General features: G+C 44.8%; 1 protein-coding gene across 1 annotated transcript in view; it reads left to right on the forward strand.

The window, feature by feature from the left end:
• Window positions 1–24,869, forward strand: part of TEX11 (testis expressed 11) — a 3,096,519-nt gene that overhangs the window by 297,267 nt on the left and 2,774,383 nt on the right. Inside the window, exon 3 of the mRNA XM_069612434.1 lies at window positions 21,472–21,593. Coding sequence (XP_069468535.1) covers window positions 21,472–21,593 — 122 coding nt within the window. The remainder of the gene's footprint in view (window positions 1–21,471; window positions 21,594–24,869) is intronic.

Consider the following 24,869-nt stretch of genomic DNA (forward strand, 5'->3'; position numbering starts at 1 on the left):
CTTTGCTGAGATAAGATTGGCTCCTGCAGCCTCTACTGGCCGTCCATAGCCAGTCCTGATTGCCTCCTGCAGAATGCTCTTTGCACCGTTGTGGCACTTCTCTCGGGTTGCTCCTGACCGCTGAGGCCTGCACCACAGTCACACTGCTGCCACTTAGAGCACTACTCAATCTACTTGGTGACAGGACTGACCCTTAGCCACAATCTCTCTGACCCTTGTAGCAACAATATTATCTGCCCCTTGCAGCCCCGCTAGCCCTTGGCCCTGGCAATGCCTCTGTTTGCCCCTAGCAGACTCGATAAGCCCTTGGGACCTGGTGCTGCGTCCTCACATCATATGGCTGGGCTCCCTGGCCCTATTGCAGCCTGCAACGCTCCTACCTGAGAGAGGATCTTCTCAAGGTTTGGGGGCGGTGGATGTCCCTTTCATGGTGCTGTCCCCCCAGCAAAGTCAGCATCCTCATCGTCAATGTTATAGTGGGTCCCTGGCCAAGTATGACACCGAATCACATTATTGCCTTCAGAAACCCCCACTCAGAACGCCCCAGACCAGCACACCCTGCCAAACCTGAATATATGGCCCGGTGCACAGAAAACCTCAACCCAACCAGCCTTACACTGCTACTTGCCAACATGGCACAACCCCCACCTTCAGTAGCAGACCCGGCAGCACTGGTTGACCTCTATATGCAATCTATTGTACAAGCAGTCAACACGCTAGCCCTTCTCAAACTCAGGAAAGCCAAGCCCTCACTAAAAAAAAGAAAACCTGGTTCACTCCATCTTCTAAACCTTCAACAATTTCTCAGGTTGAAAATTCCTACAAGCCTTTGCCAAAGAAGGATATTTTCAAGTCTATATCCTCCATTTATGAGGAACACAAGCCTTCGAGCCAGGACCCATCACTATTTGGGTTGGAGCTCAACATGCCTAACAACCCAGAAAGCCTCATTTCAGAGGAGTATAGGTTAAAGGATTTGTATGAAAATCTTCAATCTGCTAGTGGTGTTGACACATCACCTAAACTCAAGTTTGGCAAGCCAGACCCAGCAGACCATGCTGATGACTCTAATAGGCACCTTATGTCCAGGGTTATAGATTTTCTGGGGTGGGGAAGGCCGGCTCCACCATTCGAGCAGGATGACTTGACGGAAATTCTCAATAATGGTCCACAGAAGGACCCCATTCTTCCATTTCATGTCGCACTTCAGAAGAGTTATGGTGAATTTGGAAGTCCTTGAATCAAGCCTAGCAGTAAATAAAAACCTCACCAAGAAATACAGGCCCTCAAGTAGGCGACCCTAGTTATTTTTCAAAGCACCCAACACCAGAGAGCCTGGTAATTCAGGCAGCGACAGCTACTTCCAAACAGGATTCTTATCGAACCATCCCACCCGACAGGGATGAAAAGCGTTTCGATGCTTGGGCTAGGAAAGTGTTTTCTTCTGGGAAGTTGGCGCTCAGGTCTGCAAATGCCATTTGTGCCTTAGCAACATTTACATTAACCCTGCAGGACTGTGTAGCGATGGCAGATGACTATATTCCTGAAGGGGAAGAGAGAGACGGCATCCTAAATATTGCAAGAGACGGCAAGGAGTCTACGTGTGAGTCTCTAAAATCAGGACTGGACGCAGAAGATAGCATCAGCAGAGCCATGGCGGTAAGCACTGTTATACGCGGTTTGCCTTGTTGAGAAAGTCAGGTGTTGCACCGACCGTACAATCCAGACTCCTCAACTTGCCCTTTGATGGCACTCAGCTGTTTTGCTGCAAGGCTGACGAAAGCCTAGAGAAGCTGCAGACCTCAAAAGCGGCAGCCAAATCCCTTGGTGCCGCCATCAGACAGCCACAACCATCACAGTCCATCTAAGTCCTGCCCCTCAGTTGGAAGAGCGAGAGGGCTGCCTAATCAAAGGAGCCAAAGAAGATTCCCCTGTGGTGGATGAGGGAAAGGTGTGAAGTCTGCTCAAGCAACGGCTACCTTACCATCATCTGCTGTTTCAGCCGCCTCAAAACCTCTCTGAGGCCTTGACCCACAAGCCGCAGGTGGGAGGCAGACTCTCACTACATCTACAAGAATGGCGAGGCATTACTTCAGATGCGTGGGTGTTGGAAACAGTAGCCCAGGGTTACTGCCTCCCCTTTTTAAGAAGGCCTCAGGACCATCCACCGGGGAGCCACTAGTTCAATGTTCTGGATACGTTCCTTGTGAAGGAGATTTTGCGCCTGCTAGAGTAAGGTGCTATAGAACCAGTACCTGTAACGGAGAGGAACAAATGGTGGTACTCTCCGTATTTCCTAATCCCCAAGAAGGACAGAGGATTAAGACCCATCTTGGACTTCAGATGCTTGAACAAGTTCCTCAGGAAGGATGGTCACACTTTGTCATATCATTCAGGCCCTCCTGCTCCAAGATTGGATGGTGTCATTGGATCTTCAAGATGCTTACTTTCATGTGCCTATCCATCACAAGCACAGAAAGTACCTGAGGTTCACCGTTGGTGGTTCTCATTATCAGTTTCGAGTTCTGCCATTCGGGCTGGCCTCTGCCCAAGGGTTTTCACCAAACTGATGGCAGTAGTGGCAACGAGTCTCAGGAGATGGGGGATTCACGTCTACCTCACCCTGGACGACTGGCTGGTCAGGGCTCATTCTTCCGAACAAGCCCTTTAACATCTCAGCATCCCTTGCCACTCTCTCCACAGACTGGACTTCTCCCTCAGTTACAAGAAGTCCCACATGATACCATCTCAAAGACTCCAGTTCATCAGAGCGGTCTTGGATGCATCCTTGGGAAAAGCCTCGTCACCCGAGGTGAGGGCTCAACACATTCAGCAGATGGTCACCAAAATCTAGAGTGCCCAGCGTCTTCCATCCTTTAACTTTTTGAGGTTGCTCGTCCTCATGGCATCCTGCATTTTCCTGGTGCCAGAGGCTTGCCTGAGAAATGGTCTCTCAGGACTCAGTGGTCCCAATTCTCAGGCAAGATGTCAGACCTTTTTCTGGTTCCTGAACAGAGTCACACAGGAACTCCTGTGGTGGGCCTGTGAAGAGAACATTTCAAGGGAGAACCTTTTTGGCAACCATGGACGTAGATAACAGTAGTAACGGACGCCTCACGCACGGGGTGGGGAGCCTACGCCAACGATCTGACAATCAGCGGTCGTTGGTGTCCATCGAAGTCCAAACAACACATCAATCCTTTGGAACTGAGGGCAATTAGACTAGCGCTGAAGGCCCTTCTGCCCTCTGTATGGGGAAAGAATGTCCTGGTAATGATGGACAACACAGTGGCCATGTATTACCTCAACTAAAGAGGAGACGTAGGTTCACTACTACTGTGCAGAGAGCCAGAGAGTAGAACACAATGGTGGACGCTCTCAGCAGGCAGAGCAGAGTCTCCCACACGTGGGAACTAACTCAGGAAGTCAGTCAAGAGATCTTCACCCTTTGGGGTACCCCTCAAGTGGATCTGTTCGCGACCAGTGTCAACCGGAAGTACGAACTGTTCTGCTCCAGGGAATGTCCCCCAAAAGGAGTTCTAGGACTGTACGCGTTTCCTCCAGTCCCTGTCATGCCTCACGTGATCAGGAGGTTGAGAAAGTTTGGGAAATCCATACGCCAAGAGACAACCTTCTCTCGTGAAAGGAAGGTCAGGTTCTCCATCCAGAGGTCAAGACGCTCAACCTTCATACATGGTTTCTGAGAGGTTGAGCTATAAGGATTGGCACCTTCCAGATGACGTGATGGAGATTTTACTTTCGGCCAGGAGGCCAGCAACGAAAATCATTGTACCGCTGCTGTTGGAACAAATTCTGCAGCTGGTGCAGGGAAAAGGATGTGGACCCTTTTCAATGCAGTACACCTATGGTGTTATCTTTTTGTAACATTTAACGAATCTGGGGCTCCATTTTGGAACAATAAAAAGGTTATTTGGCAGCGCTTTCAAACTTCAAGCGCACATCAGAAGAGGTGTCTTATTTCAAGATGCCGTTAATCATTCAATTTCTTAAATGGCTCACTAACGTGTTCCCTCCTACACTGTTTCAAGTACCGATTTGGGACATTAACCTTGTATTGACATTTCTGATATGTGCTCCCTTTGAGCCACTCCATTCATACCCATTAAGATTACTAACGTTCAAAACCATTCTGTTAGTGGCATTGACATAAGCCTGCAGGGTGAATGAGTTGGAGGCCTTGTCTAGTAAGCCTCCATTTACTATTTTTTTTACAAGGTTGTCCTTAGGGTTAAACCTTTGTTTTTGCCAAAAACTGGGTCCAATTTTCATGTATCCCATAAAATTGTGCTTTCTAGATTCTATCCGCCTCCTCATCCTGGCAAGGAAGAGGAAAGGCTACATAGGCTTGATCCCAGAACGGCTTTGAGCTTTTATGTTTCACGAATGGAGGAAAAACGTCAACATGACCAGCTTTTCATTGGGTACACTGGACACAAACTGGGTCTTCCAGTTTGGAAACAATCTTTGTCCTGATGGATAATTCTCGCTTTAACAGAATGCTAAAGATTGGCCCGGAAAGATCCCACTGAAGGCCTGATAGCTCATTCCACAAGTGGCCTGGCAACATCTTCTGCTCTGCAAAGAGGCGTGCCGATAAACAACATTTGTTGTGCGGCAGCCAATTGGTCTGCCATTGACACATTTACTAAACATTACTGTCTGGATTCATCCTCTAGCCAGGAAGGAGGATTTGGGAAAGCTGCCCTTCATTCAATTCCTGACAAATCTTAAATACTGAACATTCTTCCTCCCTCCTCCAAGACCTAACACTGCTTTGGGAGTCTTTCAAAAGATGAGTAATACGTGGGAGGACACAATCCATATCAAGAAGAAGTTACTTAGCCCCTGGTAATGTTCTTTCGACTGGATGTTCCTCCCATGTATTCCTCATCGCTGCTCCCAACCGACCCTGCTGTAGAATTTCCAGGCATTACACTTTACGCTCTTTCAGAGTCCGGAACTGTCTGGGACTTACTGATGCTGGTATTTTTTTAAAAGGAAGGTGTAAAAACAGCACTAAAGCTAACGGGCTCTGCGCATGCCATGACGTTGACTCCGAAATGGAAGCCCTTGAGGGACATTGAGTCGATCGCATCGACGCACAGCGCCATCTGCCTAAATGTTTTTTCCGAAGCAGCTGAAGCTGGAAGGAAGATATCAAAAGATAAGGAATATGTGGGAGGAACATCCAGTCGAAAGAATGTTACCAGGGGTAAGTAACGTGTTCTTTTGTCTCATGTCAGGCTGTTTCACTACAAGAGGCTCAGCTTCGGAGTGTCCTTCGCTGCAGAGGTGTTCCAGCACAAGATCAGGGGTGTGTTGGTGGGGCTCCCCGGAGGTCTAAACGTGAGCGATGAGGTCCTGATCTTTGCAACGTCACAAAAGGAGCACATAGTGAGACTGGCCTCAGTACTTCAGTGGCTGACACAGCATGGGCTGACGGTCATCAGGAGGAAATGCTGTTTTCTTCAGCCCGGGTGGATTGTTTTGGCTCTTTTTTAACAAGAATAGGCTGTGACCTAAAGGAAGGAGGTGCATAGCTTCTTGGGGATGGTGAACCTCTGTTGGCGCTTCATCCTCAAGCTGGCCACATTCACGGAGCCTCTCATGAAGGACCAGGACAGGAAATGGAGCCAGACAGAGCAGGCGGCATTCAACGGCACCAAGGCGGCCGAGACGTCAATGGCTTACTTCATCCCATCCCATTCCACGGAGCTGCTGGTGAATGCCGGCCTTGTGGGCTGGAGGTGGTACTCCTGCAGGTGGACCCACAGGGGGACAGGCACCCATCTCGCTTATGCCAGCAAAGCCCTCACCAAATCGGAGCAGAGGGAGGTGCTTGTGGTCCTGTGGGTCTGCCGACATTTCCACCCTTACATCTGCAGTCATCCAGTGACCGTATTTACCAATCACAAGCCGCTTGTCCCCACCATGCAGTGGTCACCGCCTGCCCTCCCATCAGGCTCGAGCGGCGGCTGCTACAGCTATAAGAATATGGTGTGACGCTCCTGTTCACTGTCAGGGCTGACAATCCAGCCGAGTAACTGTCACAGCATCCTCTACTGGTTGCCAAGAGCTGTGACGATGCAGACCAGGAGGAGGAAGGTTTCCTCAGAATCATTACACAGGCTGCTGTCTTGAATTCCATATCTGTGGTGGTCATTGTGGCTGCCACGTGCCAAGATAGGGCTTACAGGATCTGCTGGGTCAAATACCGTCAGGTCAATAGAAGTTCCTGGTCACCAACCATCACAGAATGCCTGTGGTTCAGGCCTTTCTTCAGGGCCTGTGGAAGATGAGAGGAGAGCTGTTGATCAGTCTCGAGCGGGGGCTCCTATGGGTCTCTCAGCTGGTTAGTCACCAGGGGGTGAGCAAATGAGCAAAACAAAGGCGCACCTCATGGAAATGGTGTGATTCCCTTACCCTGAGGCCAAAGTGGACAGTGCCCTTGGCTTCTGTGTCTGGTGCTAGGTGGCTAAACTCAAAGCAAGGGAGCCCCGCATAGCCTCCCTGGAAAGGGCAAGGGTTCCTTTGAACGCACTCATTCTGGACTTTGGGACAGTGCAGAATCAAGTCATTTTCTACTGGGAAAGGATGAATTTTCTCAGTACACTTCGTGGCATCCACAGCGGCGGCTGCATTGATCACGGTCTTGGAATAGTAATTCGCTGTCTCATGGGATCCCAGAGTCCATGAGGGCGGACAATGGCCAACCTTTTCAGGGGGAGGACTTTGCTCGGTTCCTTTAGTTCTATGGCGTGGATCACTGTTGCATCACGCCCTGCTGGCCCTGGGCTAACAGAGATGTCAAGAGGTTCATGCGGACCCTCAACAAGGCATTCATATTGCTCAGGACAAAGAACAGCAGTTGGAGGAGGCACTGACATCGTTCCTCATGCCGTATAGGACAACACCACATGCCGCGACTGGAGTCACACCTGCAGAGGCCTATCTAGGGCCGAAAGTGTGGTCACTGATCCAAGACCATCAATCGAGGCGACTGGTACTGCCAAATCCTGAGAAGCTATGAGAAACCCAGGAAGAGGTAAATGCCAAGGACACAAACCGGAGAAATCTGGCAGAGACACCTTTGGAAGTAGGAGACACAGTTCTCTCTCACATGCGGAACCCCAGCCACAAGCTTTGTCTGCCATATGAAACCAGCCCCTAATCCGTCGCGCAAAACTGTTGTTGGTTTCAGCAATTCCAAGGACGCCCACAGGAGGATAGCTCAGGGGCAACGTGCTTGCCTTGGAAGAAAGACGACATGGAGCACGGCCGGTTCGATCTCCGGGTCCGTGCTTAGAAACCTTTTCATATTAAGCGTGTTATAAATAACCTATCATATCATATCATATATCAGTTCACGGCAGGATCGAGTTGATCAGGATGCAGATGGCGCATATGTGCTGGATGTTGAAACCATGCCAGCGAGGGACCTGGAGGAAGATTGGGATGACAGGACAGACTAAATGAGTTTGAACAAGAAAAGAAGGAAACAAGGATGTCCAAATACCCTCTGCAACCAGAGAGAAAACCACCAGCAGGGGCGGACTGGCTAATAGGGACTCTAGAGATGCCCTTGTAGGCTTCTGCACTAGGGGCCTCTTTTGTGTTGTAAGATATTTTATTTCCAAATGATTTCATAGAAAAAGATTTGAGCTCGCGGAAAATGTGTAATATGGGGCCACTTTGAAAATGATTGCCAGGGATTCTTTTGGTACCGGTCCACCCCTTACCACCATGGCGTTTCCAGGACTATGTAATGGATTAGAGGTGCCGGAATGGTGCCAAGTAGTTATGGACAGTTTGTTTAGGAGTGTTGTTATTTTATGTTCTGTTTATAAAAGTTTGTGATGTAGGACGCCTCTGATGACAGGGCGGTCCCTGCATCAGGGTAGCTAATAAAGAAGGCACCTGCTTGGGCATGGATGGCAGTCCCAGTAAGTGTGTGTATAAAAAAATGCCACTGAGAACAGCTACCCGCCTACACACGTCTTGGGTGTGTCTAGTTGCAACAAGTGCTATCAATCATGTAAGTCAATCGATCAAAACATGAAGAATAGAGATGAACATATTTTAATTTATAAGTATAAAAAAAACTCAAAATATTTTATAAAAAAGACAAAAATGCATTTTGTTTACACAAAACATTACATAAAAAGTACACAATTTATGAAAGTCGATATTTTCTAACAAACCAACCCTAACAAGATTATTAAATTGAAACAATATTGTGGGCTTAGTAAGGATGTGAGGTAGACATGTTACTATTACATATATCCTCAATTAATCATTCATTTGTCCTTGACTCTGTCGACACAGAAAAATGTGTTTCTGGGTTCTAGCAGCAATTTTGGGCAACACTCTATAGCTGGCTTAAACTGCTATGGCATGTGTGCTGGACCCGTCTTCAGGACGTTAAGTAATGGCATCAAGCTTTGGATGACAGAATGAAATTCATTAGTTGACCTTTCACAGTGTAGCAATCTAAAAACCAAAACAAACAAAAGTATTTGGTGACATGGTTAAAATCTAAATGAAAGTGTCATATCTCTATCAGTGTGCACATGCAACTATTAACACTAACCTTTTCATTGCTTATTTGGCGTGTATGGCATTGAATTAGGTCGGCATCTAAACCGAATTCAATTGTGGGAACTGTGGGATCTCACAGTTGTTGGAACTGAAAGGAAAATATGAGGCAAATCCTAGCTTCTCATATTAAAAAAACCTTGTTTTTACTTTTTTTGGCTTAACTGTTCGTATTGAAAAGTTGTTTGTTTTTTGCTTTTTTATGCATGAATCCTAATTACAGAAAGCAAAAGCGTGAATATTTAATTCCATTTGAGGAAAAAACATGAGGGCGGGCTACTGTAATTTATAATGCTATATGACTGTAGCCACTATTTAGAGGACTTTTAGCCAACTATATGGTTTGTTATTGTTGTTTTAACCAAAATTTACTTATTCAATTGTATATAACATGCAAAACGGATTTTACCTTAAGGCGCAGTGGAAGTTATAACTGCGCAAGGCTTTTGGGTCTCTCGTGTTGTATCCGGCACTTGGAAGATTTATGGACATACATACGGTCTGTGGAATATAAATACTTAGAATGAGTGATTCAAAGCGGCACAGGTGCATCTAAAAAGTTTAAAATGCACCGTAAACACTTGTTTGCTTACCTAATCGGATACATCTGGTCACATCCTGAGCACAGTTGGCCGTACCGCCTACCTGCACTTAAAAATGTCCAATGTTAGTTGTCCTTAATCTATGTATGTTCACTTATGTATTGTCCCCGGTGACTGCTCCATTTACTCCCCTCCACAACCTAGTCAGAATGTCCCTCAAACTCGCCCCGATCTGGTCAAATCTGATTTCTTATCTTTTGTAGGCTCCTTTATGATCAAAACAGCATTTCTCCTCCCTGCATATACTCAAATAAATAAATAAATAAGTAGGCAGTAGAAATCAGCTGTTAAGGGTGACTCTGATGGACCAGCATCCACCATTCCCTCATGTGAACTTAACGAAAGATGGATGCCATGTCTACATAGATATGGCAGCTTGGTTTGGAAAAATACTTGTAACTGGGTATATGCCCCAAATGAGTTGGTGAGAGTGTAAGGGTGTCCCTAATTGTAAGGAGGTCCCTAATTACACTCACACCAGAATAAATACACCCTTTTAGGGCAATAAGGCCAAGATTCTATCTTGTAAGGATAACACATTTTACAGAACTGAGGATGGGAGCAAAGAACTCTGCTCCCTAAATGGTCTTCTTCTGTCCCTCACCCGTTCCTTTTTCCTGCCACGGTGATGCCAGGCAGGGGTTTATATACTCCTGGCTTGCTGCAGTTGTGTCACTAGATCCGGCCCATGGCTCCATCCCAAACTGTCCTGATTCCAAACAAGGAATGCTCCCAAGTCTTCCTTTCTTCATTGTCAGCGATTTCTGTCAGGACATGCTACTTTATATATTGCTACCTTACATATACACACACTGCAGCCTTGCAGACTTTTACAAACCTTGAGGCCTAGCCCCAGGAAAAACGAAACATTTCTACAACTACATTTCATTCATTCTATCCATACTACACTCATTCTACTCATGTTTTTATCTGGTCCTATAATCTCCTTTAAATCTTATTTTCATAATTCTGCATTGTGTGCATCGAACATGTAAAATTCCATTTTTTTAATATTTTTATTTTTTAATTACTTGTGTGAATCAATAAATGATTTTTTACAAGGCAGATCTGAGGATTCGTAACATTTTCTAAAATTCCAATGTGACTGAAAGACCAATTAGAAAGGCAACAGCAGTCTCTGAAAATGTAGTGAAGAAGAAGAAGAATCTTGTGTTATGTTAAATGTTTTTCCTCGATTTCTTTCCATTGCCTTTGCAAGGATTTTTAATGCTGCAATTGTCCATGCAGTCTTTTACCCAGTGATCAGACGGGCCCACCAGAGGTCTTCTTCACAGAGGAGAAATGGCGACGTTAGTGGTTTTAGATATGCAATTCTGAAAATTAGAGTTTCTTGAAAGGACATGAGTAGATGTCATATGGTCTCAGTCTGCGTTTGGTCTTTGCACAGTCTGCATGTGTTGGAGTAAGAGAGATTTCTCACTGCCCTAATTTCATTGGTTGCCAGCAGATTTAGTCGGGCTCTCAAAAATACTGTCCTTAGAGCTTTGTTAGGGAATTTCTTAAAGAATTCCTGGATCTGATTTAACTTTTTTGTAGTCGAAGGGAGATGAGTTGTCAGTTTGTTTTTCTCTGCAAGTGTTTGAGTGCAGATCCAGTCTAGGTCTTCCATCTTCCTTTTAATCCTTTGCGGATTATGTATTATGTCGTCTTCTGTACATTGAATCAGTTCCAGCTGGGTCTTCTTTTCATTAGCCCATCTCGTCGGCGTTTTACAGCACCTGTTTTCAACTCGTTGTTTATCAGGTTGTACATCGGTGGGCTTTCCGGCATCAGAATTTTTCTAAAGAGTAACATGCTGCTGCAATCAATCGTAGCTTTCAGCGAGAGCAAACTCATTTCCCATCTGATTGATGGCATAGATGTTGACTTTGGTAGATTTAGTACCTTTCTCAAAAAGTATCCCTCCAGTTTCAGCTAAATGTCCTTTGGGATATTTGGCATGGCATCTGTCCCATGGGCAAGTGAAGGAACCATTTCATCATGCATGGGCTCTTGACAGACAGCAGACAGCTGGTCAGTGGATTTGTGCTGCTAGTGCTAGGACGAACACCGCAGAAGCCTGTAGTCCTATTTTTAGCAAAGGCTGCATTCTTTCCAGGAGAGAGCTTGCCTCTACCATGCTAAGATTGTAGAAAAGCATAGGATTACACATTTACAAATGTATTCAGCTAATAGTTAATAGTGCTTTATATTTAAACAATAACTTCTTTTTTCAGTGCCTGTCCATGTCTTTGTATATGATTATATTTGCATTAAATAGCCTTCCCAGTGCCCCTTCCCCCCATTAAAACGCCTAAAAGAAGTCAAAAGAAGTGTTGCCTAATTCTAAAATGTTTGGGGGTGCGGGAAGACCCTAGTTCCTTCCCAACTAGAGTGATTATCCACAAACGCATACAAAGCAGTGTAATGATCATAAAGACGAAGTACCCACTTCCTTACCTGTATATCAGCCGGGAATCCCAGAAGATCGATGCGTTGCTACTCTCATAGGAGTAAACAAACGCTACGTGAGTATAGCCATTGCTACTCTTCTACCTCTCTATTTTCTAACATTTCCATTTATTGCCTCTTACTCACCTCCTTACTCCTCATTTCCTATTTTTCAACTTGCTCACAGAGCTCGGCATTAGAACAGAACGAGGTATCTGAAACCGAAAGTAACAAGCCACTCCTCTTTTGTCCACACCTGCATTCAGCTTCTTCCCGTGTTTACCATCCAGGACGGCTTCCCTTTGTAAACCTGTGTATTGCATACCCAATCTTTACTGGCCGTAACATCATTATAATAGGAAGCATTGTATTCTCAATTGCAGAGCAGTTCCTCGCGTACGGAAAGGAAGCTCCAGACGTCAAGCCGTCTCTTTATACTAAACAGCTGAGCACTGTCATGTAAGCGGCTGGTCTTGGTTCACTCTAAGCATTTTTTCCTAAAACCTTTCATACATTGTTCTTGTTCTTTAATCAGTTCTGATATTTCCTCAGCTGTCTTGAGCACGCATGGACTCTTCCCCCAACAACTAGACTTCTCTGACCTACTCCTTCATATGGTAATTTCAAGACCTTACTCTTTGATCTTTATTAAGTTAACACCACCTCCTTATACTGAACCTTATGCTTTCTCTCTAATATCCCATCCAGTACCGGATCAGTATAAATAATACCAGAGAGTAGAGACATATCCTCAGTCCCTTCCTGCTTGTCTCGCGGAGTCAACGCTCCCCAGCAGCACTTCGCAGGGTTTTCTCCCCCGTGAGGGTTTCCCTGTGATCCCTCCGGCGGCCAAGCATTTGAGCTGGGCTCCGGAGGGGTTTCCACGGGGATTCCTTAACACAGCTGGGAAAAATCTTTAAACACACGCTCCATTTTTGATCTTCACTTCGAACATCAAGCTGACCAGGACTCTTCCGCCCATCTGTCTTTCAGGTAGGAGATTCTTCGTTTTTGTTCCAATTTGCAAAGGCTGTTCCAATTACAAAAGACAAGTTGAGATTGAATATAACAAGCAGTCAGGTGACACAGAAGAGTCCGTATGACTGTTGTGTGGCTGTGAGGGTTAATCACCCACTGTTCCTCATGTGAGCATGATGAAAGACTGGTGCCATCTCCACATAGATATGGCAGCTCGGTTTGGCAACAACCTGCAACCGGTTATACTCCCTACAAGCCACTGTAAAAGTCCTTGAGTTTATTTATTTCCATTTATTTATTTCTATTTGTAGAGCACGCCAAACCCAAGGGTATCTGGGCGCTGGTTACAGTACATAGTTGAATAAGACACAGTGCAAAGTATGCATGAGTAGGCATAGTCAGATATATCAATGACAGCGGTGGCGAAGCAAGATGAAATAGGGCTAGAGGTCTTGTGTGAAGAGGCAGGTTTTACATTTTTTGCAAAAGGAGTATACGGATGGGTCCAATCTGAGTGAGAGAGGTAGGGCGTTCCATTGTTTAGCCGCCACTACTGTGAAGCTACGGCCGCCTGCTTTAGCTAGTTTGAATTTGGCCGTGGTGAGGAGGTGGGAGGTGATGGTTCGGGTTGGTCTCTCGGAGTGGGGTTTGGTGATTTTTTTGTCACACAATGTAATATTTATAAACCGAGTACTAAAACCCTTTAATGCAACCTGATTCATCAAAATTACTTATTAACCAGTGAAAAAATGTAAAGTTCCATACTACATTTTAAAGCATGATTCAACCCCTATTAAAATTAATAGATGAGAACTAATACAAGAAAAGTGTGTTTACAGAATAGGATTATTGAAAGGAGGACCGATTTGTACTGTATCCCATTTATTATATAAATCCATAGACTTTAAAAATGACGCAATTGCTAAACCTTCTGAAGGATTCTGAATGTTAAGACAGCAGGACCATATATAGTTGTCATCCCCATTGACACTCCATTTTGTAAATGTTGCCGTATGGTTCGACCTTTCGTTACATAGTGCAGGACAAGAGAGGAGTAAGTGCTTCACAGTTTCAGTTACTCCATCCGTCTTACAAAATCAGCACCTTGAATCTTCTAAACCTATCATTTTCCTACATAATAAAACTTTGTGGGTTGGCAAGATATTCCAGCAAAGTTTTAACAGTATCGTCCGATAGTATCGATTTTGAAACTGTAGGAGAAGGGGCGAGATAACCTAGCGTCTTTTATGGTCCCATTTTAAATGGGTCAAGGAGGGATACGAGTGAAATCTATCTATGGTTGTAATCCAATCTTTCTCATATAGCAGTCTTTTAACCCTTTAAGGATTTGTGACCAAGATCTCTCTATCCACATTAAGATCTCTCAGGGACTGATCACAAGTTTCCCGAATTCCTGTCAGAAACGTATTGGGGTTATTTCCTGTTCCACACACTTCTAATAATGTACTCAATTATACATAAAGCGTGTTAGGCAGCGGGTCAATCAAACTACGAAAGAGGGACAGCAATCGCTAGGTCACCCGAGCCTCCAGGGATGCTATTCCTAGTTCATACTTAATAGCCGCTGCTGAGACTTGGATGTAACTTCAGCGTGCGTCTCCAGAACCCTCCCTCTAATGTCTCGTAAAATTTCACCGACTTACAATAATGTAATTCCGCCCCATGAACGAGTTTTGGCACTGCCTTGCACTCATAAAAGATAAACGAGGATTTAATGTAGAAAGGTCCACATTTTTGGTCCAATTTAGTAATTTGATTGGAGAGAATTATGGCCTTCTGTCTAAAGAGAGATCGAAGATAATATCCCGAGGGCTCGGCCAAGATAAAGCACACTAGATGTATTATAAATGGGAACCCCTTGCATACTCCAGCCCTGCCATTTCTTTTTCCGGCCTCGCCACAGCACCAATACACAAGTTTTCTTGGGGTTAACAGTAAGTCCATTCTCTTCTGTGTACTTTGCAAATTTGTTAATTAGATGCTGAAGAACCACTTTGGTGCAGTGGAGGGTTAACAAAATTGTCAGCATAAGCCAACTAGGGAAAGCGCTACTCACCCAATTTCGGGGTAACTAGACCCGCCTCAGCCAGAAAGTCACCAATTTCGGATACATAAAAATGAAAGAGAAAAGGGGCAAGAGCACACTCCTGTCTCAGACCCACCCAGGTCGAACTCCTGCGGGACAAGCTCCTGTCAAGGTTGAGTCTAACACGTATTCCTGCATTGTCAAATAGACCCGTGATTAGTCGCAATAGACCGCTCAGCAGCCCCCACTTCATAAACTTAGACCAGAGTCAGCCCCGGATAACAAAGAAAAAGGCTGTTGAGAGATCAATTGAGGCCACATAAATGTCTCCACCATACTTTCCCCAGGCGGTTTCCTGTAATTCCCTCACAACCAAATCATTCAGATTCGTAGAGTGACCTGTCCGGAACCCTGACGCAAATTTATTTAATCGTTGTGTAGTATTCATCCACTCATTTAAGTGGATTAATAGTATGGAGGCAAACATTTTGCAATTTGTGTTTATTAACGCAATTGGGCGGTAGTTCATAGCCTGATCTCTTTCCCCACGTTTAAAAATAGGAACCACGTAAACTGCTTGCCACAAGGTCGGAAGGACTCCATGTTCATGATACTCTTGAAGAGCATGGTGAGAACATGTGCCCAAACGAACGGCTGATCCTTAAAGGTGTTATTGGTCCGACCGTTGGGGCCTGCAGCCAGGGGGATATTTGCACTTTCTATAAGCCCCAACACCACTTCGTAATCGATAATGGGCTGCCACTCTCCAGCACAGTTTGTGTTCAAACAGCTGATATCCTCATCTGTGCCCCCCCAGTTTAACCCCGTACAAATTTGAGAAAAAGAAAACTCTAAGAGTTTCAGAAACCGCATTAAGTTGGCCAACAATGGTGGAAAACTCTTCACCATTAATGAGTGCCCAGAAAGCCCTTAAATCTCGTTTAACTAGGGTACACAACATAGTTTCAGCATCCTTTTACAGCACCGCTGCTTTTCTGGACCTATAGTCGTTTTTATACCTTTGTATGACCAGTCTAATTCTATAATTATTTTGGACTTGATCCCAATTAGAGCAGCGAATCGGCCTCACGGATCAATGCATAGAAACTCGCACATGCCATCTCCTGGTTCAAAATATGCCTGTGTCTATGACATGGTGTACCCAACCTCATACTAGGATTTGTTCTAGCCCTATCAATCAAGCAGCCCAGGAAGGAGTCACACCTGGTAGGGTTGAAAACATGAAGTTTCCATTCTAGGGTACTGGTACTCATAAGTGAAACTAATTCAATATTGAGGATCCCTATATTTTGAGCGGACCAACTATTCCATTTACCCTGTGCCACAGTTCTAAGGCCAGTTAGATCCCCTTTGGCCATCCTGTTTATCAATATATCAAAGTCTGCTTTCAGAGCACTGTGGTCACTCCATGCATTTGGGAGAACTTTAATGCCTGTATTCAGATTGAATAAAAAGGCATAAATAAAAATATAATCTATCGTTGAAGAGCTATCTCCTCTTTTCCTGGTTGGTATTTTAGAATCTGAGGCATCCAATCCCCCATTCAGACAGACCAAACCAATAGACTGAAGTGATACATTCCACATTCTCCCCCATTGTCGCTTTAGATTTCCCTTAACCATACCTGGTAAAGTCTCCCATGGTTCATTGTCATTAATTGATATACAACAATCTGAGTTTAAATCCCCAGCCAGTATAACCCTACCTGCCAGTCTCGTATTGGGGTTGTAATTGTTTACAGAAAGCTATTTTTTCAGCTATCCCCTTATGTCAGTAGACATTAACAAGTAGAATTTCAAGGTCAACCACCGTGGAAGATACTTTAACTGTCATAATTCCCAAAGGGAGATCAGACAAAGATCTAGATGTAAAGCATAATGTCCCCTTAATTGCAATGATCAGACTCACCAAAGTCCTCCCCCCTACCTTATGGTTTGCAAGTTGGGAGAACACCTCAAAGCCATCTATCGACAAATTGTCCACGTGCCATGTTTCTTGTAAAAAGATACAATTACTCTCTATTAGCATGGCAGTTGTTTCGGTGTTCCAGGATAACAGTTTAAGTTTTAAATCCTCCTCGATCAGCCGTTTAGCATCAATATTTATTGTGGTGGTGTTAGTTCCACAGAGACGCTTTAATTTGGGCCCGCGCTTCATTCCGTCTATCAAGGCCTCAATAGTGTTGCTTCGCTTGCCACAGGCTCTGTCGATTTGGATGAAACACCACTTTCAAATTCCCACCATATTTGTAATTGCCTTTTATAGGATGTTGCTCACCCACACATAGTTTGACCTCAAAATTCAATTTTCCCAAGGTATCAATTTCTGCCATAACCAGATTCAATACCAATTGGGAGTTGAAATAGTTGTTACATATCTCCCATTGATCACGTTCTGAAAATTGTATCCTATTAAGGTCACAAGAAGATAAAAGGCTTAGGTTTGGAATTTCCCTAAAGATTTTAAGTACATTTCCCCGTATCAGGCACACTGGCATATTTCGACCCCAAAGGCTTGTCATCTGCATTATTTTGGTGATGCTGGTCATTGCTATAGTTAACATTGGTTTTCATAATAAGTTCATTTACTCCCCCTCTTACTGTCGTGTGTGATTGACTCTCACTGCCTTAGGCTCCCCTCAGGATACTCTGGGACCTTGATGCTCCTGGGTCATGAGGATTCCGATCTCGTTGGCCAAAGGAATCACTTGTACAAACGTATTCCTCAGGGTTCTGTGTAACGTTCAGTACATACATTTTACCCAAGAGTTTGTCATGTTCGGGACCCTGTATAAAGGTATTGCCTGATGCCACCAAATTGCTACTAACCAGGCAAGGAGCATCCACCGTCAGTGGACCGGGCAGGGCATGATATAAACTCAGAAAATACAGTTTATCAGAAAATGTCTGAGATCGGGATACCCATCTCTGCCAGATCTACAACCTTCCTCAGAGGATCCGGTTTAGATATTATTTTATTTATGACTAAATATCCAGAGCACCTGGGAAGGTTCCATGTCCAACGCAGACTGGGTTCCCCACGATTTCCGAAATATTTCCATGCGCGGCCCTCTTTCCATCATTGGATTCCATCAGAATTCTCACCATAGGATCAGTTTGAATACCAATTTCAGCCCTTGTCTGTTGTGACCCATTAACAGAATTCTTATCATTAGAGTTATAATTACTTGAAAGCAGCTGACTCTCCCCAGTACAAATAACATCCTCTAACACATTGCGTGTTCCCTCCCTGATGGTTTCTTCCAAACCGTGAGTCATCACTTTCTGTATAACAGTGCCTCTAAAACGTCTCTTAACCAGTGACTCTGGTATGGTGAGGTTACGGAGATATTTACGTGAGGAGGCATTACATTTTTTTATGTTTTTTACATTTTTTGATTTCTTGGCCTTACACCCTTTTTCCTTAATTTTATGCATTTTCTCTCCCTTTGATGCCTCGTCTGTGGTGAGGTCTATAATTTCAGGTTCAGCATTAAGGTTTATTCGATCAGGTACATTTCCATTAGCAGAATAACACGCCTCTGGCAACCCAACTACAGTTTATACATTGCATTTGATGGTCTCTAAAGGCGGCCCCCCGACACAAGGGACATTTCTGGCCCCAATAACAGTTGCGCTTTCTTTCGCTATTAACGCATAGGCACTTCCCAGACCTTCTAATCTATTATTGATTTCCATCAAGCCTCCCCTCACGGCAGAATCCACAACAGGTGTTGTCCTTTGTTGCGAAGCTATCCCACTGCTCTTTTCTATTCCTTCTAGTCTATTGCATATTTCTGCCAGAAGTTCAGTATGTGCTCTAACTTCGGCCCAGATGTTATCATAAAGATTGACAAATGAGCTAAGGACCATGTTTAAAGCTAATACAGTAGGTTGTGTTAAGCAGATTCTATCTACTTCCCTGAGGGTATGGTGGACTAGACCATCTACAGAGGGTTCATCATTAACCTCTGAGATGAGTCCCCTTTCTCCGAGCCACTGTTCTTTTTTTGTGTGTTCATCAATAACGTTGGTGAATTCCGTGGGCTATAGAACGACTAGATCTGGTGCACAGTGCTATCCGCACAGGTCCACATCGTTCTGAAAAAGGATCTCTAGACTAAGCACCTAGGGGTCCTTTCTGTTTTAGGTGAATAACCTCCAGAGAGAAATCCACTGAAGAAATCTCTTCCTTGTTTTTAGATAAAACCTGCACCTGCCAATACAGAGAAAACCCATTAAAATTAATTAAACCTTCATCTGGATGGCAGCAAGCACATGCAAAAACCAAGGTGGTTGAGCATGTGTTTTATAGCACAACACAGTGCACCAGAGACGATTTGGAAAGCAAAGTCAGACCAACTGGCTTCTTGAAACCCGTCCCATTCGACAAAACTGTGTTTTCTTTAGTGTGACAACGATTCTGGGCAACACACAGTTGGAATTCCCACAAATAGTCCCTTTGTTTTGTTTAGAACTCCATGGGTGACTATGCAAATGAGGCATCACAGGTTTGCTGTATGACGCTATGAGACAGTGAGTAAAAATGGTTATTTCCATTATTTTCCATCGCAAGGTCAGCAAACTCGGATACTCATATCATGAAGCGCATTATCTCTAAGGTTCTTTATTACATCATCCATTTTAGAGTGATCCAGTCTTGCAATCTCTCTTACTGGGATTATGGATTTTATTTCGGTACTAGGGCAGGTTTTTTTCCCGAAATTGATACTCTGAAGACAGCAAAAATAAAAACTGACAGCAAGTTTCGGAAATCTGCAGAGGAGCTCAGAGGACCGAGCCTGCAGTCGCTCCCCTGACCGCTTGCTGTTTGATGACTGAAATAGAACTCGGAAAGAGTATTTCATTGTATGTTTTAGTGTTAGATGTTTCAAATCAATGCAGAGTGAAGAGTATCACATGCAAGGCACAGTTAGTTTAGCAAAGGAGGTCGCCGCCGCCCTCGTGACATTCAGTCAAGTTAACGCTACGTATTCAAAGCAGCACATTTGCATTACTAGTTAAATTGAAAACTTTCCTTGCAATCCTCAGGCAGCGAACACTTGGATCTGTTACCAGTCGTACCGTATCCCAGCGCCAGGCACCAGACACAAGACACACTGTGCCACACACTGCGCCACGCTCCGCGCCGGTGTAGAGATTAAGTTAACTCCTCCTGCTTGCAATGAATAGGGTGAACAGACTTCCAGCCACAGTTAACCACAAGACACACTGTGCCACAGACCGCGCCACCCTCCGCGCTGGTGTAGAGATTAAGTAGGTTAGCTCCTCCTGCTTGCAATGAATAGGGTGAACAGACTTCCAGCCACAGGTAAACACAAGACATACTGTGCCACACACCGTGCCACGCTCCGCGCCTGTGTAGAGATTAAGTAAGTTAGCTCCTCCTGCTTATAATGAAAAGGGTGAACAGACTTCCAGCCAGAGGTAACCACAAGACACACTGTGCCACACACTGCGCCACGCTCTGCGCCGGTGTAGAGATTAAGTAAATTAGCGCCTCCTGCTTACAATGAATAGGGTGAACAGACTTCCAGTCAGAGGTAACCACAAGACACACTGTGCCACTATCGACTTTAGGAAAGTACAAGAAATTGCACACTGCAATGCCTAACCGATGCTGCCATATTGACAACTTGATAGAAAGAATCGGTCTAGCCCTATAGATTTACACCTTGACTACTGGAAAAATCCCTTAGTAGCTAACAACAAGAGGAAAACAGCCTTTTCTGTCCCAATGCAGGCCTGCAAATTCTTCAAAACATTACTAGATGTGCATGTCTAGTTACTTAGTTTACCTACTCACTCAAATAAATACACTTACCCCTGTAAAAGGTAAAAACCAAATTACGAGTTCTTTCTGTTACATGGTGCATTTCACCATGAGTGTATTTCCTATTTGGTGCTATGCTGCCACCCAGAGACCAGTCACGCACAGTGAAACATGTATTTGCTACATGCAGTAAATAGCAAATTAAAATTGTCTACATCCCTGCACTCGCCTTGAAGGTCGAGGATCATGCAAATGGCCCTCGCTCTTCATAACATCTCCTTGACTATGCAAGTGAGCGAGGAGACTTTTCAAGTCATGCAATAGCATTATTCAATTTTACAGGACCTCCTGTTGGACTTTAGGAGGCTCTTGCTACCTTTCAAAGAGTTATTGGTTGTGTCCTGCACCCACATCAGGCATATGCAGGTGCTTATGAGATGATATTGCCATGGGCCAATCATGGACCGAACAAATGCAACATTATATTTGGTTGCTCAAAGCTTGCGGAAAGCTGTCCTTAGAGTAAATCCTGCTAAATGCTAAATGCCACTGGACATTAAGTTAGCACATGGATCAGTCTTGCCCCAGCTGCCCTCCCACTCCTTGCCTCATTAACATACTATGATTGCTTGCAACCTTTGTTTGTGTTTTTGTTAAGGCGGTTGAAACTTTGCTTTTAACACTGGAGTCCAGAAAGTTAGATGTAACTAAGGTATGGGGTGCACAGGTGCATGTATACACTTGCGGCACCTATAATGCCATGACAGAGCCATCCATGGCATTGCACCTGGTGCCACTTTAAAGCATGGGTCCATTTCAAATCATAAGGAATTTGTGGTATAAAGACTGTATCCATCAGAAAGAGCATGCCCAAATGTAATTGATTTGTTACTTGAACCTACCCAAACGTGGCTGCTCTGCTTTGAATTTGACACCCCTCTTGCACACACTTTCTAATTTCAGGCCTTATTCAAGATCTAGTGACAAATGAGACTGCGACAAATCCTGGTGAAATAATTAACACACTTTATAGCTCAGTTGATATTCTGGATTGGGAGACAGGACAGGATATTCCAACTACACAGGTAAGGAGCCATCGTTTCTGCCTTGCATCTTGCTCAGGGCTAAACTCAGATTGAAGGAAACATACGCAGTGTTCAATTTAGTTGTTGATGCCTCGTGTAGAATACAAAGAAAGAAAATGTTGGTTATCTAGGGCAGTGAAAAGACAATAACACCAATAAAACAATATTTTTCAACATTTTAACATGGTGAGGGATGCATGGATATAACTCTAGTCAACACTTTTCGTTTTGCCTGAAAAGTGGCAAAGTCATATGAACTATAACGCACAATAGATAAATAAAAACATATGTGGCCATAATTATCCTGTAATATGAGCTTTCGGGTTTGTATAATGATACTCTAGTAGTTTGGATAGCTGTTTTCTTCCTTTGGAATTATCATGTAACCACTTTACCTGATTCATGGTCCTGACAGACACACCCTGATTGGTTAGAAATTCATATCACTCAATTCCTTACACCATTTCTGGTACCTCCTCCCACTACATGTCACATGATTTATCACAGTAATTATATTCTTCTCTAGAACTGTTCACAAGTCCTCAGAGGAGAATCCTCTTTGTATGCTTCTTGACACCAGACAAACAGGAGAACGCTGGATCAGAGCACTGATTTATAACAACGTAAACAAGCGAGGGTAAATGCATTCTACGTTTAAGAGAAATTGCAAATCTTTACAATAAATAAATACTGCATCTTGCCTCTCTTTGCCATGCCAATATTTTCAAGCTGCATTTGTGTTTTCATGCTTTGTACATTTAGTGAACTTCATTAATTGGACGGTTTGAGGCAGCCTCATCTTTGTAAATGCAATTTCATTTAATTTATCAGGTAAATCGAAAGGAAATGTGTTGTGAGTCTGTGTTCAGCATATCGAATCACAATAATAACGTATGAAGCATGCATAACATTTCAAAATGCATTTGTTTGTAGTACAAGTCTAACAGCACCCTATTGGACTAAATAATAATAATGATTACTATAATTATTAATCTGGTGTTTTATATAGCTTTACTCTCAACAGCGTTAGGGTGCTTGGTAACCAGTGTTAATTCTTACAATCATTATTTGTCACAATGTTGCACTAATTTATCACACGGGAGGCAGTGGGAATTTGAGCGAAGGTATGGAGCACACTTTATGTAATACCCATTCAGGCATTGTTGACTGCTAGCTTCAATAGTTTTTTTTTTAAAACGTATTTTATTGATTTTGGTGGGAAAAAAAAACGTGCAATAGAACGAGAAATCAAACGGTGGTTCAAACAAAGGAGGGGACGGTGCAAGGGGGACAGGGGAGGGGGAGGGAACAAACAAATCAACAACAGTCTTCATGTTACAGCGAACTTACAGTGGATGGATGGGTTAGGGCCTGCGACCCAGAGTTTCAGGATGCAGGGGGGGTCGCATATGAGGGCTGTCCCTCCAGTGCTGGCATCAGGGGATAGTGTCAGTGTGATGCTGCGAGATTTCAGGGGGGTTTGTAGTCGGCGCTGAAGCGTATGTCTCTGAGGAGGGCCTTCCATGATTCCAGGGTGCCGCATTCGGCTTCGCCGCTTGACGTGATTCCTTCTTGCCAGGCCCTGGTTTCTGCTACTGTCCATCTCTCGAGTTCTTTGAGCCATCGTTCATGCCTGGGGCCCGACGGCGTCTTCCAGGCCATTGCAATTGTTCTCTTAGCCAGGATGCATGAGATGTCCATTAGTCTGACAGCATGCTTGGACTTGCTAGGTCTGGGGTAATTCCCCAGGAGGCACTCGCCGGGGGTCCATTTGTACCTCGTCATTCCGGCGTCCATGCAAGTCTGTTTGGCTTTGGACCATAGTGTCATCGCCTTAGTGCAAGTCCAGAACATGTGGATCATGTCCGCTTTATCGTTCCCACACCATGGATATGCAGGGGAGGATGTCTTATTGAAGGAGGCGACCCTATGAGGGGTCATGTATGTCCTGTACAGGACGTTCAGTTGAATCTGACCGAATCTGGTATTCCTGGACACTTTTTTGGGAAATATTAGCGCTCTCTCCCATTCTTTATCCGTGATCGGGGTCCCAAAGTCCGCTTCCCATTTCGCTCTCAGATCTTTGCCTTTAGGGTTAGGTTTGTCGCATAGTCTGCTGTAGAGCCTGGAGACTGGTCTCCAGCCATCCGAGAGGTCATGCATTTCTTGAAGTAGAGGGTCAGGGGAGGGTTCCTCCGGCCAGCCGGTCCACTGTTTCTTGGCAGTCTGTTTAAGGCGGTGGTACCAGAGGAACTGGCCCGGGGGTATTCCTTCGGCGGCCTTAAGAGATTCAAAGTCCCTGAATTCCCCTTCCTCGTACATGTTGCCCCATGTGTATATGCCGGCTTCTTCCCACCTCCTTGCCGTGGAGAGGTCTGCATCCGTTCGGCAGGTGTCTGCTAAGATGGGGTTATCCGGAGAATATGGGTGTTGTACTCTCCTGATGTAGCAGGACCTGGCCCATATCTTCCTTCCCAGGTCAATCAGTTGTGAGGTGACCAGGGATTGCCGTGTAGGATGCCACAGGGTCTCCTTGGGGATCACATTGTTCGAGGATTGCCTCAGTAGTTCCGTCTCAGCCAAAGATTCGTCTGAGAGCCATTTCGTTATGTGACTCAGCTGGGCGGCCAGGTAGTATAACTGGAGATCCGGCAGCTTTATTCCACCCTCTTTATGTGGCAGGGAGAGAACAGATAGTGACAGTTTGTGCCTGTGGGGGCCCCAAAGGAAGTCCCTGATGATAGCCTCCAGCTTCTTGAAGAAGGGCGGTCGAACGTAATGGCAAATGTTCACGAAGAAATATAGGAATCGGGGGAGTACGATCATCTTGACTATCGCTGCCCTGCCCACCATGGCCAATGGGAGCTTGGACCAGAATTTTATAGAGCGTCGAAGACTCATGATGGCGACCTCAGTGTTGTGTTCGTGCGTGAGTAGCGGGTTATGGCTTACGTTGATCCCCAGATAACGGAACTTGACCAGTTGCCAACCTATTCCTATCACTGGAAGTTTGCTTTCTGGAATGTTGCGTAGGCCCGCCAGGGGAAAGGCAGAGGACTTTCTTCTGCTGAATCGGATCCCCGAGTACTTCGCGTAATTATCTAGTACCTCCAGTGCTGTCGGTGCATTAACCTCGGGAGTGCTTAGGTAAAGGAGGACGTCGTCTGCGTATAGAGATATTATGTGGTGTACAGTGCCCACCTTGATACCAGCGTCGAAAAGCTGCTGCCTGAAGTACAATGCAATCGGTTCCAGGCCCAGTATGTACAGCATGGG

Source organism: Ambystoma mexicanum, chromosome 5p, assembly GCF_040938575.1.
Source record: "Ambystoma mexicanum isolate Mex_15411 chromosome 5p, UKY_AmexF1_1, whole genome shotgun sequence".
In the NCBI taxonomy this organism is placed as follows: Eukaryota; Metazoa; Chordata; class Amphibia; order Caudata; family Ambystomatidae; genus Ambystoma; species Ambystoma mexicanum.